General features: G+C 36.5%; 3 protein-coding genes and 1 non-coding gene across 5 annotated transcripts; 3 read left to right on the top strand and 1 right to left on the bottom strand.

The window, feature by feature from the left end:
• Positions 1–1,209: 1,209 nt before the first annotated feature.
• LOC113690766 (tyrosine--tRNA ligase 1, cytoplasmic) lies at positions 1,210–5,846 on the top strand. 2 transcript variants are annotated; one of them, XM_027208815.2, is made up of 11 exons: positions 1,210–1,455; positions 1,864–1,931; positions 2,043–2,190; positions 2,888–3,177; positions 3,286–3,382; positions 4,284–4,389; positions 4,487–4,569; positions 4,701–4,846; positions 4,973–5,078; positions 5,460–5,519; positions 5,609–5,846. In XM_027208815.2, exons 3-11 carry the CDS (start codon positions 2,044–2,046, stop codon positions 5,627–5,629), a joined length of 1,056 nt encoding a protein of 351 aa, XP_027064616.2. In that variant the 5' UTR covers positions 1,210–1,455; positions 1,864–1,931; position 2,043; the 3' UTR covers positions 5,630–5,846. The 2 variants fall into 2 exon arrangements, with proteins under 2 accessions (XP_027064616.2, XP_027064615.2); XM_027208814.2 differs by lacking the exon at positions 1,864–1,931 and having other exon boundaries at positions 1,212–1,455.
• A 411-nt stretch (positions 5,847–6,257) lies between these two features.
• Positions 6,258–6,330, top strand: TRNAE-CUC (transfer RNA glutamic acid (anticodon CUC)). The gene has a single exon. It is a non-coding gene; the product is annotated as a tRNA-Glu (tRNA).
• Positions 6,331–6,599: 269 nt separating this feature from the next.
• Positions 6,600–10,658, top strand: LOC140007817 (uncharacterized). Its single transcript, XM_072051188.1, has 7 exons — positions 6,600–7,100; positions 7,486–7,770; positions 7,941–8,006; positions 8,897–8,947; positions 9,025–9,135; positions 9,709–9,781; positions 10,338–10,658. Exons 1-7 carry the CDS (start codon positions 6,903–6,905, stop codon positions 10,553–10,555), a joined length of 1,002 nt encoding a protein of 333 aa, XP_071907289.1. The 5' UTR covers positions 6,600–6,902; the 3' UTR covers positions 10,556–10,658.
• Positions 10,659–11,023: 365 nt separating this feature from the next.
• Positions 11,024–14,443, bottom strand: LOC113690964 (interactor of constitutive active ROPs 4-like). Its single transcript, XM_027209121.2, has 3 exons — positions 14,111–14,443; positions 12,460–12,541; positions 11,024–12,372 (listed from the first exon to the last, which is right to left on the bottom strand). Exons 2-3 carry the CDS (start codon positions 12,471–12,473, stop codon positions 11,232–11,234), a joined length of 1,155 nt encoding a protein of 384 aa, XP_027064922.2. The 5' UTR covers positions 12,474–12,541; positions 14,111–14,443; the 3' UTR covers positions 11,024–11,231.
• Positions 14,444–17,839: the final 3,396 nt, after the last annotated feature.

The following is a 17,839-nucleotide window of genomic DNA, read 5'->3' as shown; positions in this document are numbered from 1 at the left end:
TCGACTCGTTTGCACCCCTAATCTTACCCCTTGCCCCTTGCTTCAAGAATACCTGAGAGGTTTTCTATCCAGAGCCGATGAATTAGGGCAATAAGCGATCAAGTCCCCAGAGAAAACAAGATTCAAGAATCTTAACCAAGGTGCGCTCAAAGGGACAAGGTATAAAACCCAAATAACGCAGCAAGTGTTAAAATAAATAATATTGTCAAGAATTGAATGATTATAGTAACCCTAATAAACTTATTTATAGGGACAGCTACTACTAGAAATGCAAAAGTAATAGAAAACAACTAGACTGGAAAACTATTTGACTGGTAAGAAACTCCTAAAATATTTACTTAGAATAGAAAACGAAATAATAAAGAAAACTGGCACAACTGCTCTGTCTGTTTAATACAGTTAGATTTTTCTAAATCTATACGAGTGTATAATGTACTCATCTGATCTAATGGTGAGATATGAGAAGCCATGGATTCCTCCTCGTTCTAATTAGCAACTCAACGGGAAAACTCCCACGGCTGAGAAAGGTAGTACCAATGCAAAAGTGCTAAGTACATGTTTCCATGGAAAAAAATTATAAGAAATCGAAAGAATACTACTCCTACTGAAATGAAAGAACAATACTAAGGAATGCAGTTCAAAATCCTGATTTATGTACGTTGAAATCATGCACTCTTTTTGACCTTTTGATCATGTGAATTTGGTAAGAAATTCTATATCCTTCATTGAATTTGCAACTATTCCTTTTTAAGCAATTATAATTAAAATAAAGAGTAAAGGGTATATTTTTCCTGTCGTACAAGGAAAAAAAAAAGTCAAAAGAAGTGTCATTAACATTTTTTCGAAATAAAAATGTAATATGGTACTTCACTAAAATTTGCCTTGATAAAAATAGCAGTCTTTACAAAACAGAATGCATAGTTTTTTTTTTTTTGGATTAAAATTATGTGTAGTTGTATTTCCTAAGTACAAACTTAACTCTACTTAAAGTTAAGAATTAAAGACACTTTTATTTTGTCAATTTGTTTTTATCTACCTTTCCTTAATTTTCTCATATATTAGCAACCGCCTCTGCCTACAAAAGAAGAAGATGTATTAAAATTTAAAAGATGTAAGCCCATGAAAAAATTCTCGCTACTTCATAAGTAGTTGTCCATAGGCCCAGAAGCTAGATCCAAAGATAAAGTCCAAAAAGAAAAGCGGGGATGAGTCCACGAGTCTTCTTCTCCAAAAAAGCCATCGACTTCTGTTCTATTTCCACATTCGTCCTCTGAAAACCCTAATTTCCTCCCTGCAGCCAACCAATAGTTTGCAGCTGAAGATTTTACAGAAAGTTTGTCAAAGCCCTAGCTGATCCAATCGAATCGGAATGGACGAAACTGCCATTCCTCCGTCGGAATCCGTGGCGTCTCTCTCGGTTTCCGCTCCGCCCCCTCCCCAAACCTCCTCCTCACAGTAAGTCCTCTCTCATTCTAATCGTTTTACAAGTATGATTTTGTTTTTTCATTTAGCTTTTTCCTAAGACATGTGAATGTGGATTAATTGTTTGTAAATGAATTCGAATGTAGTTTCTATCGGACGTTCTTACGAGTTGTTGCAACTATCTGCTCTTTCTGTTTTTCTAGAAGCTTTTGCATGTACTCAAGGTAAAGTGTAAATTGGTAATTTGGTATGGGTGGAGGAAGCTGCTCTTTGCTGCTCTGAGTATATGCTCTTTTTTTTTTTTTTTTTTTTGCTTTTTCCTGAGTTGATAGATGATACATATGTGTTTCTGTGTTTTCAAGTTCAACATTTTTTTTGGGATGACTTATGTGATATTAAAGTGATGGATTTCCATGTGAGATGAATTCGATTGGTTATCAGGAAGTTGGTTTTGTAGATACACATGTGCAAGCACATACAAAACCCAGAAAATGTGCGGTGCTGCTTTGGTAATTCGACTTGTCTTGATTGATGAGCTGGTTTTGAATTCTTTTTCAAGTATTTTTTGACTTCTGCAAATTCAGTTATCAATCCTTATTGCCAAAAAATGTTGCGTACAGGATGAGCTTAGAGGAGAGGTTCAGGATTGTCAGGAGTGTGGGGGAAGAGTGTATTCAAGAGGATGAACTGTTGAACCTTTTGGAGAAGAAGCCCCAGCCTGTTTGCTATGATGGTTTTGAGCCATCTGGCAGAATGCACATCGCTCAGGTGTGGAATTTGGATACTAGTTACATCTGTTACTTTACTTGCTAAAAAATTAAAGAAGGAGAAAAAATGTTATTTTATCATCTGTTTGACAATTTAATTAGTATTTGATGACCTTAATGTAGTTTGTCTATAGCATGCCATTCTTAATCTCAGCTAGATTGTCAAGTTGGTTGCTCTTTTGTTCTGGTTACAAATGTAGAATGAATGTATTATGGTACAGATAGCTTTATGTGTACTTAGGTTTTTTCAAACCTGGTAACTGACCTCTAGCTCTGAGAATTTACTTGCAGTTGAGTCAAGTACTATATGTGAGAAATGTATTTTTTGTAAAGCGTTCCGGATGTAGGTGAAGTTTCTCACAGGTTATCTTCTTCCTAATTGAGGGACTACAGTCTGCTTTTATGTTCTTCTAGTTTGTGTTAAACTATTTTGGCACTTTATGTATGGTTTTCCTTTTCTCCTTCCATGCCTTTGTGTTTTTTGGCTAAAATAAGTGGGTCGGAGTAAATCATGCCTAATAATTTTGGATTCCTCATAAGTATCTTCGAAGAGTTTTAAAACATCACAGCTCACATCCATGGTCTTCCCAGATTAGATGAAGAATTAGAAAACCAAGTTTTGTTAATTATCATGTCTGGATGCCTTTATTATGTCTTAATAACAAGTGGGTGATTGTTCTCAATTTATTGCTAAACAGGGAGTCATGAAGGCAATCAATGTGAACAAACTGACTTCTGCTGGTTGCAAGGTCAAAATTTGGATAGCAGACTGGTTTGCCCAGTTAAACAACAAAATGGGTGGTGATTTGAAAAAAATCAAAGTTGTTGGGGAATACTTAATTGAGATTTGGAAAGCTGTGGGGATGAATTTGGAAGGCGGTCAGGTAGAGTTTTTGTGGTCCTCTGATGAAATAAATTCCAGAGCCAATGAGTATTGGCCCTTGGTAATGGACATAGCACGGAGGAACAAGCTTCCCAGGATAGTCAGGTAGCAGGTCTATAAAGTTGCTCGTTTATCTGGTTCACTGAGTTACTGCTCTATGGATACTGGTATAATATCCAGTATTTGGTTTTCGTTTTTGTTTCAATTTATTAGGTGCTGCCAGATTATGGGTCGTAATGAGCAAGATGAATTGACTGCTGCTCAAATTTTTTACCCTTGCATGCAGTGCGCAGACATATTCTTCCTCAAGGTGACTTGCTTTACAAGAGACGTGATGGAAATAGCTATATGTAGGATTGGCTTCCAAATTTATTTGGATTTTTACTGTTGACTTCAAAAGTTCAGCAGTAGTACATTCACTTTTTGCACCAATATAGTGGCTTCTAGTCATGCTTCGTTATGCTAATAGCTGAAGATGTGGATGTGCTTAGATTTTATAGTGGCTACGTATCTAAGGCATACTAATTTTATTAAAGTTTGACCATACTAAGAATGTACGACTCTGTTGCATGTTGGCAATCTGATTAGGTTTTACCTCATGTCCCTCCATGTCTTTGTGATTGTGGCGTACCATTATTTCTTTTACATTAGCTAGGCACTGCATTGTTCCTAAGCGAACAGACTTAGAACATAAATATAATGTGTTTGTGGAGTTGTTGCAGATATAGTTTTCCTTGGTTTTGCAATCAGTTTCCCTCTGGGTATCTCAAGGGTTCTAGTGGTTAGTGATGAAAGTTACTGCTGAGCTACCCCCTTCCTTAATACCACCGGAAAGATGGTTCGATAGTTAGTTTCATCTCCTACAGTGTTATCTGCTTAGATCATATAACTGAACTAAGCATGTGCTAAGCAAACAATTGTGTTGTTGAAAACCTTAAAAAAAAAAGTGTTGCTGAAAGGTGGGAAAAAGCTTTCATTATAGAAAATTGATTAGATCAAAATGATTATGATAGAAAATTGAGGATTTCTTATATGCAAATTATGTAGCTTTTCAGCATCATGAAACCTTTCTCATTTTCAAATGAATTATGGTCCTCTGCCCATGTGCATCTGTATCATTCTAATACTCACTCTGAGGCATGTTGAAAATGATTGGTTATTGTGGACTATAAAAAAATGATCTAGTGACGCTTGATGATTCAATTTTACAGGCTGACATCTGTCAATTGGGAATGGATCAGCGCAAAGTGAATGTTCTCGCAAGGGAGTACTGTGATGATATTAAGAGGAAAAATAAACCTATCATTTTGTCCCATCGTAGGCTTTCAATCTGTTCTTTACGGTTAAAACCTTCCTTTTTTTATTGATTTTTAATGCTACTAAACTTAGCTTTTGCCTAATTTTTACATTGTAGACATGCTGCCTGGCCTACAGCAGGGGCAGGAGAAGATGTCAAAGAGTGACCCATCTTCTTCTATATACATGGAGGATGAAGAGGTATGATGCTGTGGGGCTAGTAATAGTGTTTTTGGTATTGAATGGAGTCAGGTGCTTGATCTTCTTTTTACTTTTGGTATTGGTTACTGCCTTTTCTTTTACTTTATTATAGCTAATATTGATTATCACAGGCGGAGGTTAATCTCAAGATAAGAAAGGCATACTGCCCTCCACAAGTTGCAGCAGGGAATCCTTGTCTTGAGTACATAAAATATGTAATCTTACCTTGGTTCAATGAGTTCAAGGTTGAGCGCAGTCCTCAAAATGGTGGTGACAAGTAAGTTCTTTTGACTCTGACAGTCTTACTGTCAATTAAGATAAAATGTACCTTTGTATGATGCGTTGGCTTCAGAATAGTTCCAAAATCACTTAATACTTTTTATGTCAATTTTTTTTTTTCTAGGATCTACAAGACTTTTGAAGAATTAGCTGTTGATTATGAAAGTGGTGAACTGCACCCAGGTGATGTCAAACCTGCGCTAGCTAAATCGTTGAACAAAATACTCCAGGTAAACAATTTTTACTTCCTTGAATTTGAAGAAAACTGACTTCAAAATCAGAAATGGTACAAGGATAGAAAAACACAGAGGACAATAGGAAAATGTAGAGACATGGCCTTCACAAAGGTGGCTTGTTTTTATTAAATTAAGCAAGGGAATATTGTTGGTTCGTCTTGACTTAATTTGCTCATTAGGTGAGAATTTCATCTTCCAAACTGGTTAATCATGTTACACCATTCCAAGGAACTACTCCTATATAGCTTGTTTTTAAGTAGTGACACTTGTAAACCAGATTCTAATGAATGAGAGTACTTAGCATGATTTTCTCCTCCTATAAGTTTTTATTCTCATTTTTAATTTGCTCTTGTTCTAATTGCATGACCTTTGCAGCCCGTTCGTGACCATTTTAAGAATGACGCAAACGCTAGAGAGCTACTGAGAAGGGTGAAGGTAATGATCCTGGAAATTCAAATAAATGCAGGATTTATATTAAGCACCATATCCTCATTAATTAAAGCTTGACTTTTATGGTTTCTCAGAGTTACAAGGTCACTAAATGAGGTGGAGTGGAGAAAAATTTGCACGATAAACCAGTGTTTCTGTGGTCGACCTGAAGCTGTTTGAACATGCCACTTTTTTGGGGCAGTTTATGATGAATTTTTGCCAATATCCTTCGCTAGCAACTATGTAGGATATTGTATCGTATACTTTGTTGAAGAACATTTAAATTGAATCAAATATACGAGGCACTTTAGAATTATTCAAGTGTTCTCTCTATCTCTAGGTGTTTTTCATTCAATTTTTTTTTTGTTTTTGGGGCTGTGTAATTCATCACGAATTTTTAGCTTCAATCGCGAATGACTACGTGAAATTAGTCCAAACATGGTTGATAAGTCTTCTGCTGAGTCCAATAATACCACAGTTCTGGAAAAGGCAAATCAAGGGGATCTATGACTATGACCTGCTAAAACGCATCAGAAATGTTATGGCATTTTGTTTCCAAGAACACCTCAGCTTCTTTTTTTCTTATAAAGATGAGAGGATCCGTCAAAAGAAAGGTTTACGCTCCAAAATTTGGAAATTGTATTCGAATATTATGATTTATGAAGGATGTTTAGTCCTGGGTAATAATTGGCTACAACACAAATGTTTCTCTCTTTTATTTATGTTCGAGCCAAACATGCATCTTCCGTTGTAGTCTAGATGGTTAGGATATTCGGCTCTCACCCGAAAGACCCGGGTTCGAGTCCCGGCAACGGAATTTGCTTTTTTGGTTATGGGTTTCTCTACTCGCCATCCTTCCGCCTAACAACGGCGTCGTTTGGCTTACTAAGTAGAGCACCGCCGCCGGTCAATTTATTTTTCCAACCCAATTATAGGATAAAAAGGGGCGGGGAAATGTGTTTTTGGTCATGGGTTTCTTTACTCACTACCCTTCCTCTCAACAACGGCGTCGTTTTAGCTTACTAATTAGAGCACCGCCACCACTGCCCGGTTTAATTATTTTCCCAATCCAAATATAGGGAGAAAAGTGGGGGGGGGGGGGGGGGGGGGGGATGTAAGTGAAAAAGAAGAAAACGAGGGAATTATTTTCTTTTCTCTGGCGAAGCAGATTTCTCTATGAAGATTCTGAATAAGTAGAGATTAACTGTTTTCTTAGTTATTGGAATCATTGAATGTCAACGTTTTGAACTCTGGGAGGTACAAATTAACTAAGAGGGCCCTTGTTTCGATCACAAGAAGTTATATAATCTTTTGATTCCAGAAAAGGATATTGTTAGGGTTTGCAGTTGTGATTGACTAAGCGGAGGAGGATAAGGAGTAGTAAGAAAGATGGGAGAACGGAAGGTTCTGAACAAGTACTATCCGCCGGATTTCGATCCGGCGAAGATTCCACGGCGGAGGCAACCGAAGAACCAGCAGATGAAAGTTCGGATGATGCTTCCTATGAGTATTCGCTGTAATACGTGCGGCAACTATATTTACAAAGGCACAAAGTTCAATTCAAGAAAGGAAGACGTTATCGGAGAGGTAATCGTTCAATTAACCTGTGCACCTGCGTTAACATTTCTTAAGCAATTACAGTTGCTTTCCTGTGCGATTTTCTTGATTATCGTTCAAAAGCTTTTCTTGTTTTATCTTATTTGGATTGTGATGCAGGTTTTGGAGTTTAGTCTGAATTTTGCGAAAGTTAGAACTTCAGAGTTGGAATTCCTGTTTTTTATGTTTGGATTAGAAATTTGGATGTATAAAGATGGCCAGTCTAGATTATTAGCGGTGTAGCACGTGTTATGATAGCGTTGTTGAATCTGCTCGCTTTCGTTTCATTTTTGCTCAAACAAGATTGCTTTTTTTTAAAAAAAAAAAAAATTTATAACTCGTGAATCCTTTTATTTCTTTTTTATCAATTTTCCAGAACTACTTGGGAATTCAAATATTCAGATTCTATTTCAAGTGCACAAGGTGCTCAGCTGAGATTACGTACAAAACAGATCCAAAGAATTCTGATTATGTTGTCGAATCTGGCGCAACACGGAATTTTGAGCCCTGGCGTGCAGAGGATGAGCAAGTTGAGAGTGAGAAGAGGAAAAGAGATTCTGAAGAAATGGGGGATGCTATGAAATCATTGGAGAATAGAACGTTGGACTCAAAACGAGAAATGGATATACTTGCTGCATTGGATGAAGTGAAGTCCATGAAGGTGATTTTTCTTCTTACTCATTACTGCTATCTGACCTATGCTAATACATATATTTCACATAATACCTATATTCTTCTGTATAGGTGAGCGAAATGTAAATATACCTAAGCCTTCCTGGTACTAATGTTCTCTCTCTTTCCCTCTTTCTCCCTTTCCCCTATATTTGTCAGTCAAGACAAGCAAGTGTCAGCGTAGATGCAATGCTGGAAGTTCTGCAACGTGCAAATGAGGAGAAAGTAAGATTCTTATGCCAATGCCATTTGCTAGGACTCTAATGTATATATTGGTAACTGGTTCCTTGCATGAGAAACCTATTACAGGATTTTTTTTGTGGTCAATTTGGAGCTATCTGTTTAAGGTTGAACTTGTGATATCTCCGCTTTTAGACTTGTTAAACTGCTTCAAATAATTTGTCATGTCTAACATCAGTACTGGGTGAAATCCAAGAGAGGAAATCCATTTTCTTAGCTGTTTATTTTATTTTTTTGGGCATTTACATGACTAACAAGCATCAAGATGCAAATTTGGCAGAAGTTCATTATGACAAGAAGTTTGCATTGAGATTCAGTAGTTGGATAGCTTTATCAATGTCTAAATGTGCTTGGAAGTCAATCTTCTTTTTAATGTTTTGACTTTATAACTTGATAAATACTGCATATGTGATATCTATAGATTGTTATCAATGTGCTTGGAACAAAACCCTGAACATTTCTCGTCCCGGGCACTGATTTCTGTTGATTTTGTACGCCCAAGTCATCAGAAATGTAGTTTTTCTCCTTCCCCTGTTTTGCAAATTTGTAATGTTTGAATCATGTTATTCTCTTCTTTTAAATTGGGTTGGTGAGGTTGGGTTAGAATATTTGCCAATTATATTTGTTAGAAGTATGGTTTTGAACAAAAACCTCTCTCTTCCCATCTCTCTCACGTGGATCGGCATGCGGACAGACACACAGATGCACATACTTGAAATAAAGGTTTAAAGACAGATAGGATGGGGTTGATGTGATATATTAAGTTGCGAGTTGGATATAGAGTCAGTTCTAGATCATGTTGTGTGCACCTATATTGGGTCTTCATTGTTTCAATTAAGAAATTTGCACTGAATTATCAATTCTTGTGCTGATAGGAAAGGAAGCTGTTTGAAGAGGATGAAGCTCTCATAAGATCTATATTTAAGGTAAGGCATTCAATTGTGAAATCATCTTCTATGTTTCTAACTAAATTCTCATTGAAGGTACTAAAATTTGACTTTAGGGATCAAGTGAAAGCTATGTGCGAAGGATTAATGATGATGACTTTGATGACGAGGAGGATGTAGCTTCCACAGTTCCTGCCAGTGAAGAAGCATCAAATTCTGTTTCAAAGGTGCAATTATCTACACAGTGTTAATAAAATTTGCTGTTCTCTGCTGGTATATGTTAGTTGAGAAACTGTATTTAGGCCCTCTCCAGACCAGAAGTAGTGATACTGGCGAATTCAATGCAACCTTGAACTAAGAGTGATGGGTAGGGGAAGGACTTGAATGTTGAGGGACCAAAGAGGTCTGAGAATTGATAAAGACAAGGATTTGCATGTCCTCATGTTCAATCAGTTTGATGCAATTGCTATATTCTGGCCACTGCATTATAGGATAGGAAATTTTGTAGTTTTAGGATATGAGGACTGCTGGATTGAGTTAGGGTTTTCAATTTCAGGTTGTCTTAGTTTATCTTCATCAAGCAGTTGCAATCCTTAAAAGCTGTTTCCTTGATCTGTGATTTGAAAGCTTGTTATTGTCTAACTGCTTGCTTATCTTAATGAAAGATTATTTGTGTGTGTTTTTCATGATGTTAATTAGTGTTTATACTCTGTTTGAACAAGTCATTGGCTCTGTAACTTGGAGATTGACCATAACCAGTGTCTTTGAGATTAAGCTTAATTTTAGCTCTTTTATTGCAGAGGAAAAAACTGGATGAAGAACGACTGGGCAACCCAACAGATACATTGTCAGATGGCAGTGCACTTGATAAAGGTTAGTTAATCTATCTGCAGATTTTTCTGGAGATTTCAGCTTTTGATCACAAGTTTTTGTGATTATTTGTTAACTTCTCACAGCTATAATCTTGGAATAGATGACAAGCAGTGCAGTGATATTAATTGTTGTCTCTTTCCAGAATGTTATGAGATGCTTCTCTGCTCTTTTCTATTTCCCGGATTGCTCTGTTTAGGATTTGATCTTGCTACTGCTGGTTCTCTAAAGTTTTACGTACCATAAATGAAGAGAGATAAATTATGCTCGTTTCTATCTAAGTTTAACTCTTTTCTTTCTTTGGACAAACTATTTCTTGCTTCAGATAGCAAATGATTTTTGTGATGTAACGAGTAATGGCTACAAAAGCCCTGGATTACCCCTTCTGAAGAAGAGACTAATAGTTGTCAAGTAGTAAAGAACAAAAGAAGGGGATAGAATCTTTGTTCAAGTATCAGTTTCTTGTCTGTTTTAGCTTCCCTCCAGAAGTTTGTCTCCGTCTTTATTTGTTTTTCTCTGGGCACTATTACTTCATTTCTACATTGCATGATTTTGACAGATAAAGCTGGTGTTTCTGGGTCTTCAAATAATGGAAAATCCATTTTCAAGTCGCCATTAGTGAGAGTATCTATTCTGAAGAAGCCAGCTGCAGATTCAAATGGCAGCAAAGCAAACGAAGGGGAAGAGACCAACCAAAAGGCAGATCACAATCAGACTGTTAGAAGCACTGGCTTGCAATCATTGTGCCAACTGTATCAGAGTGATGAAGATGATTAATGTATTAATGTAAAATCTTCATGTTGCATAAGTCGTTGATAACTGGGAAATGTTTTTAAAATAACCTTCAATCACTTTCAATGCGTATTTGCTTTCTTATTTATCTTCTTATGAGATCACTTTCTTATCATGAATGGTGTAATTCAACGGCCAAGCCAAAAAGCTTGTCAAGAATATCGGATTCAGAGGATTGAAATAAACAATACAAAAACTATGAGATTCTGTCGGCTCATGTATCTTGCTAAAATGCTAAATTATGGTCTAGGATTTGTCTCTTTCAACCAACCTCTATACTTGTGCGTTCTGAGCTTAAGCAGCTTATGCCATGTCAAATGCACAGGACAAGCATATCAGATTACCAACCTCAGCAAACATTTGACAAGAGTCGGGGTAATCAAATGCACTGGACAAGCATTTGCATTAACGATTTCTTGGACCGATGGTAATTACCGAATGCAAGTCCATCAATGGGAGAGATGTAAAAGTTTCATAGAACGCCAAATGTACGAGGTTGGGGTTGGGATCACTTCCAGCATAATGCTGAAGATGATAACAAAAGATCGATGTACTAGCCATTGTTATACATAAGCAATCACATTGAAAATGGTAAGCATACCATTTTGCAGGTCAATACAATTTAACGATGGATGAGCGTTATCAAATAACCCTGCAAACCTCATTTCTGGCCCTTCTTTTTCCACAGGTCAAACATCCTCATTCCAGAACCTTTTCGTTTTCCACCTCCGAAAACATCATCAGTGTCATCAACCATGCCTGGAGAACCCAGGTAACCATGATATCCACCACCCTGTGCTTCAAAGACACTGCCAAAGTGCTTATCCATTGATCCACACCTATCTGATATCCTTCTACCATTCATTTCTACACCCCCAGATAGTACCGCTGCTGCAGCATCAGCTGCTTTCCTCCATTGTTCTGTTTGTACTCGAAGCTTCTTCATTTCGGCTTCTAACTCTTCTTTAGCTTTTTCAACAGCTTCCAGCTTCTCACTTATCCGAATAGAATTGTTCTTACTTGCTTCTAGCTCCTTAGTAACTTCATTCAGCCTAGCGGATATTTCCTCTTCCTTTGACTGACCTGCTGATATCTCTAAAGATTTTTCCTTCAGCTGACATTTGAGGTTCTCATTTTCTTGGCAATACACCCCTAATTCTTTTTCCTTCTCTTCTAACATGACCTTCAACATGTTTATTTCATCGTTTTTCAGAGCCAATTCATCAACTGAGGGCTTCTCTGGCTTCAAAAAGGCTGGCAATTCTGTCAATAGGACTTCAGTCCCGGGTTTGAGATCGTCTTCATTGATTTGCTGGTTGACTTCAACATCAGGCTCCAAAGTTACCTTTTCAACTGGAACTTCAAACACATCAGTTTCCTGTTGGTTCTCCTCAGAAATTTCAAATGCAGCACTTCTGTTTCCCCTTCTGGACTCTTGGTTTTGCATTTGAGAGGAGTTTTTATCTTGAGCCTCTTCTGGCTCAGGAGCAATTGGTTTCCTAGTTTTTTTCTCAAGTTGTTCTTGAGCTGCTTTCTTTGCAGCCTCAGCTGAGACCAACTGCTCCTTGAGGTTCCTTAGCTCTTCCTGTGCTTGTCCAAGCTGAGATTCCAAGTCTGCAATTCTTGTTCCGAGTTTCTTTTGATTCAGTGGATCAGGCTGAGTACCTCTTGGAGATCGCCGATCGCCTCCAAGCTTAGGACTCCGGTCAGTTGTTGCTCGATGATGCAAGGGCTCAGAATCAGAGCTAGAGGTCCTCAGCTGAGATGGACGAGGAGATCGCCTTTGAGGCATTTCTGGTCCGCTGCCTCACATAATCGAAATCATTAGAAGCAAACTCAAGGAGATGAAAAGAGATGACTAAATGAGATGCATTATTTTAAGGAATTACCTTGATCGTGGCATTTCACCGATCTTGTGACGCGTCTTCCTGGAGAACTGATGAAAGTAGCTAACCTCTACAACGTTCTAACCTGCAGTATGTGGAAACAAGATCAGTATATTTGAAAAAATGGGTTAAATACTAAAGAGGAAAATATACAGTCTGTGAAGAGAAGAAACAAGGTGGAAGGATAAAATTAGCGTGAGGACTAGTTAGGGAGGCAATATCTGCTTATTTTGACAAGTTGCTAGCAAATGCAACACACAGGGACACTACTGCAGCATTTTGTAATTGCAACTTTAAAATCAAAACTACTTTCCAGAGATATGATTTTAGTAGGAAAAACAGCAATTAAGAGACAGAGGCACTCTTTGGAGTAAAATTGTCATGTAACATATAACAGCAGTAGTAACTCGGAGACATGGGCATCAAGAAAATTCTCATGCATTGACTATTAACAGACATTTAACATGAATGCCAGGAAACCAGTACTCTAATATTCTTCCCACTTCAATGATACTCAATGATGAAAATTTGCTTGAGATCCAGACCCACTGTACGTGGTTTGGGGGGGGGGGATAAAGAGAGAGGGAGAGGGAGAGAGATAGAGAGAAGGGAAGGAATTCAAAATAGAAACTCTATCAACACAGCAAGATTTCTGATGCATCTCTGTTCAAGAATAGTTTGACATTATGGAGAAGTGATCCGTGACTACAGGGCCTTAAGCAGAATATTTTTGGAGCTTTCTCAGATTAAGTTGATGACTATAGTATTCAATCTGCAATTTTAAGGAGAAAACATTCCCAAAGTATACAAATGCATCAACTCATCTTTGGTCAAGCTGATCTAGTCCTCCCACATTCTCCAAAAGTATGAAGCCAATTGTACCAAACGAAATTAAAGAGGGTAAGAATCAATTCAAAGAAGACACGCAACATAATAAGCTTGATGATTCCGAGAAGAAGAGTGTCTTTCAACAGATAAAAATTACTCAATTTCCAGTTTACTTTCAACATGCGCATATCTATGTGATCAAAAGTGGTGCATAAGCTGGTCTATGTTGTCTTCATGCCAAAATTAAAGATTTTTTATTATGTAGAAGTATGAATTTTATAGATCATCTCTGAGCTCTGGCATGTGACGAGCTTGTACAACAAATTCACAAAAATGGTAAAAGAAGCACATGGAGAATAGCAAACTACCAGGTACAAAACCACTAGTTGAAGGGAACCCCAAAAAAAAAAAAAAATTCAACAACAACAACTACTACTACTATTGAGCGCAAAGACAATAAATTAACACTTCTCAAACAGATTGAAAAGCATAATCATTGATCAGAATAGCAAGATCTGAAGATTACAGGAGACACTAAACATGTTAGATTTTGTAAAGATTTAATCCATAAAGTCATGCATTGAACATGCTAGACCTCGTCAAACAACACCAGAGAAGTTAAGCTGGATAATCAGATCCCAGAAAGGGCATCCAAGAAATCACAACAGGCATCCAGAATCTGAAATGTAATGTTCTCAAACTTCAATATTACCCCTTTCTTCAGCAATTAAAAGAAACAAAATAAACCCCAATGAACCTGGTCATAAACATCAACAAACATGCGGCATCAAGAACCAACTACAAAGGACATAAATCAGAACGATACCGTGAATACGTTGCTCTTCTAGTTGTGGATGAAGGAAGTGATAAAGGCAAGAATGTTCATCAAAATTTTGATACCTTTTACTGCTTTTATGCACCTAAAGAAATAAAAAAAAAAAAAAAAGTAGAAAGAGCAGACAAAGATTCAGAAGTCTCCCCACAATCCCACATAAAAAGTGAAGAGAAAAGGCCTTAGCTTGAGGGCATTGAGTGGCATTTATAGATACATGGGACAATTGTTCTTGATACAAGAGAGAGCTCAGCTCAGGCGGTAAAAGTTGATAACCAAGGAAGAAAGGCTGCAGTGCATAGACATGCAGTCAGAAAGAAAGAGAGAGGAGAGAGACGTTTGAAGTTTGAAGTTTGAAATAAAGTCGTTGGTGCGTTTGTGGGGTACCGTGAATCACATAATTTTTTTTTTTTTTTGCATGCCTTGATATTCATCCTCCATTCTCAAATTATAAAACCAAAAGATTAATTGGACTTTTTTTTTAAATAATAATATTTTTTTATAATGCATTAATCTTTTTGTGTACACAAAACTTGATGAATCAAAATTTCTTCACTGTAATTTTATAATTAACATATATCAATTATAAGACGGTAGACATAGCAAAACTTTGATCATCAATGATTTTCGTTTATGTATTTAGGGGTTAAAATCAATTAAATATTTGGGTAGTTTGATCTATAAGTTCAATTAAAGACGTGCAAATTAATGCTGAGCAAGATCTAGGTAAACTCACTTATAGATTAATATCGATCGAGATACGTAGCATAGTTTAGATTTTGCACGTGTCTACAATTTTAGAGGATGAGAAAGCTCACTCACTTAAATTTTTTTTTTCCCTTCCCTTTTTAGATAAGAAATTAGAATGTTACCAATTTAATTTAAGTAGACTCGAAATTTGGAGTACTAATAAAGAATCATTTTTTGTAGGTGAGGACTGAGGAGATCTTGAAAGGAGGAAGAGGCCAAGAGAGTAATTTTGAAGGTAATGCTATCATAAATTTATGTTCTTTTCGAACCTTTTTCTTGCTTCAATAAGAGACAGAGACAGAGACACTGAGGCCCTATGGATAACAGTGCGAATGCATTAATATATTGGTTTAGTGCATCAATAAATATCATTATTGTCAGCCTTGGAAGACCTCCAAACAAAAAGTCGTGGCTGTATTAAAAGGCCGGTTTCAGCTTTGAACAATCAGTTTACCAAAAGCAAATTCATGTCTCTTCTCCTTAGTTATTAGTTTGATAGATTTGCTTGCAACTTTTTTGCAGTACGACCCTTCATCTTCATCTCCATCTTCATCTTCTTCATCTTCCAAGAATAATGCATATATTATCTGTGTTATGCCGGGGATTGTGGAGGTGCATGGTGATAGAATATATATAAGTATTCAGAAACTCCAAAACTCCAATAGATTGTTTATGCAGTGATGATGAGTAGACAGACAATCAATTCTGAATCAATGAACTCTTGTGAATACATTTAATACATGTATGTACGAATATGAATACAAGAAATTAGCTGATTTTGAGCATTCAATGAAGTAGGACGGTAATCAAGGAGATAGGAAGATCTCCCATTCCCATCCATATCAAAAGGCCCTATTGCTGAATTTGCAAGTTGGAACATTTTCTTTGTTTCCCCCCCATCAAGGGCATACCTTACTATATACATCTCGATAAGACAGCTAGAAGTTTGATTGTACACATTGATGATTTTTCCACATTGCAAATACTACTGCTCTATCAATCAGTTTGGCTAATGTGCGGGTACTCGTTAACAGATATTTCAGGTATTAATTTTTGTGAAAAAAGTATAATTAAATCAAGAAAGTGTTTAAATATAGAGCAAAAACTCAATAATAATAATTGTGATCGTATATATTTTACATAATAAATTAGATTTAGAATTAGCGTATTAACAAGCGTCTGATGGGCACTCGTAAAAAAAAAAATCAATATTAAAATATCTTCAAGATAAGTTATAAATACATCAATTATCTGAGAAGTAGATCATCATGTTGCTCCTCCATAGGTAATATTAGTAAAGTTTACATATTTTATAAATAAGAATTGATCATACAAGTAATTATATAAAATTGCTCTTGAAAGACCTTTTTTTTTTTTTTTTTGGATGAAGCATGAAAGACTATTAGTATGTGATACCAACTCACTAACAAATCAATTCTTTCCACAAAAAAAAAAAAAAAAAAATTTCCAATCATGTTGTCTTTTATTTTAATTCTTTCGCTTAATTCATGTTTTCAAAAGACCTTTTTACTTAAAGTTGACCTTTTTCAAGTACACAGTTCAGGTTGCCACAACAACAAAAAGCTAAACTCCAAATTACAGTTAGTGATCTATTCGAATTTTCAAAACCAAATCTTTGCTCAAGAAAATTTGAACTTGCTAACTCCCCTCTTTGTCTGCAATATTAAGCCTTATTCTACATCACCTGCTTCTGTATTATCGATTGTCATTTTTTTTTCTTACCAGCAAAAATATCATTCATACCCCCACCCCAGCAATTTAACATATATATAGAAACATCTAAAGTCTACTGGCCATCTAATCTGTACTTGTTTATTCACCGGCACGTCTAAGTTCTGATCAATCAAATCAAATGAACCAGTACGAGATAATTATCTTCTGATTGAATTGGAAAAAAAGAAAAACCAAAAGAAAAAAAAAACACACACACACACACACACTTTTATAGACTACGTCCACTCCTGTCCTGACAATAATGTAGAAATTTTACACGTATGAAGTAAATAGTAATAATCTCTAGCTAGTACTAGTAGCAGTATAATAAAATGTAACATCATTTATAAGGAAATCCTCCACATAAACTTCATGCAAATCATCTTAGTGGATCCAGAAAACTGCTGCAGCACTGAGATGGATACAACTCCTTGCCTATTCATGAGATCCACTATAATTTTCCTCATTGGATTCTTTCACAACAAAAAAAAAAAAAAAGGAAAAATTGACAACAAAAATCATGACAACATTGAATTGTGGTCCTAAATATCAATTAGTAAAAGGTCATGGGGCTGTGTGTGTGTGTGTTGTCCAGAGGTAAGACCGTGACATTGCCTACATTCACAATAAAGAAAAATATTTACGAACAATAAATTGTGACATTAAATGTGAAACCGAGAGACAGGTAGCTGGATTAGTTAATGTTTGGAGGAAAACATCGCATGTGAAAGCTTAAATGTGAATCTAACCACTCCAACAACGCTATTAGATATATACGTAGCCTATTGGTTGGTCGGTCATTGCCCGGTTACACCACAGAAGAAGATCCATCTCTTGGAGCACAGCATATTTATTGTACTCAAGATTAATTTGTGAGACTGGAATGTTGCCCCATTTCATATGCAATAAGGCCATTCTGGACGAGGAATTGGTACTTGATCATTGGACGCGATCATGTCATTATTGCATTTTTCAATTCTCAACATTAATTCCACGTATCAATGATCAGAAACCACAAATGATAGGGTTTACGGACATTTCCAGCCATTAGAGTGAAGCGTTGGTGCGTGCCAACCTAAAAAAAAGTATGTTAACAATATATATACACGAGAACAATATATATACAACAGCTCAACTCAAACAATTTAAGGGATTCAATCCCACCAAATATCTTGTTCGGTATTCCGCAATGCTTATCTTGAATTTGGTGTTGGCCCGGTAAACCAACAGGCCCAAGGT

The sequence above is a fragment of the Coffea arabica genome, chromosome 5c, assembly GCF_036785885.1.
Source record: "Coffea arabica cultivar ET-39 chromosome 5c, Coffea Arabica ET-39 HiFi, whole genome shotgun sequence".
NCBI lineage: Eukaryota > Viridiplantae > Streptophyta > Magnoliopsida > Gentianales > Rubiaceae > Coffea > Coffea arabica.
The sequence above is the reverse complement of the archived record's forward strand: the minus strand, read 5'-3'. Positions and strand labels throughout refer to the sequence as shown.

What these genes read in the sequence shown, in the direction of transcription:
- LOC113690766 (XM_027208814.2), top strand. Translation starts at nt 1,370, where the DNA reads ATGGACGAAACTGCCATTCCTCCGTCGGAATCCGTGGCGTCTCTCTCG. An exon ending in CCCCAAACCTCCTCCTCACA is followed by an intron (nt 1,456 to 2,042) that starts GTAAGTCCTCTC and finishes TGTTGCGTACAG; the next exon opens with GATGAGCTTAGAGGAGAGGT. An exon ending in AGCTACTGAGAAGGGTGAAG is followed by an intron (nt 5,520 to 5,608) that starts GTAATGATCCTG and finishes ATGGTTTCTCAG; the next exon opens with AGTTACAAGGTCACTAAATG.
- LOC140007817 (XM_072051188.1), top strand. Translation starts at nt 6,903, where the DNA reads ATGGGAGAACGGAAGGTTCTGAACAAGTACTATCCGCCGGATTTCGAT. An exon ending in AACGTGCAAATGAGGAGAAA is followed by an intron (nt 8,007 to 8,896) that starts GTAAGATTCTTA and finishes TTGTGCTGATAG; the next exon opens with GAAAGGAAGCTGTTTGAAGA. An exon ending in TGGCAGTGCACTTGATAAAG is followed by an intron (nt 9,782 to 10,337) that starts GTTAGTTAATCT and finishes TGATTTTGACAG; the next exon opens with ATAAAGCTGGTGTTTCTGGG.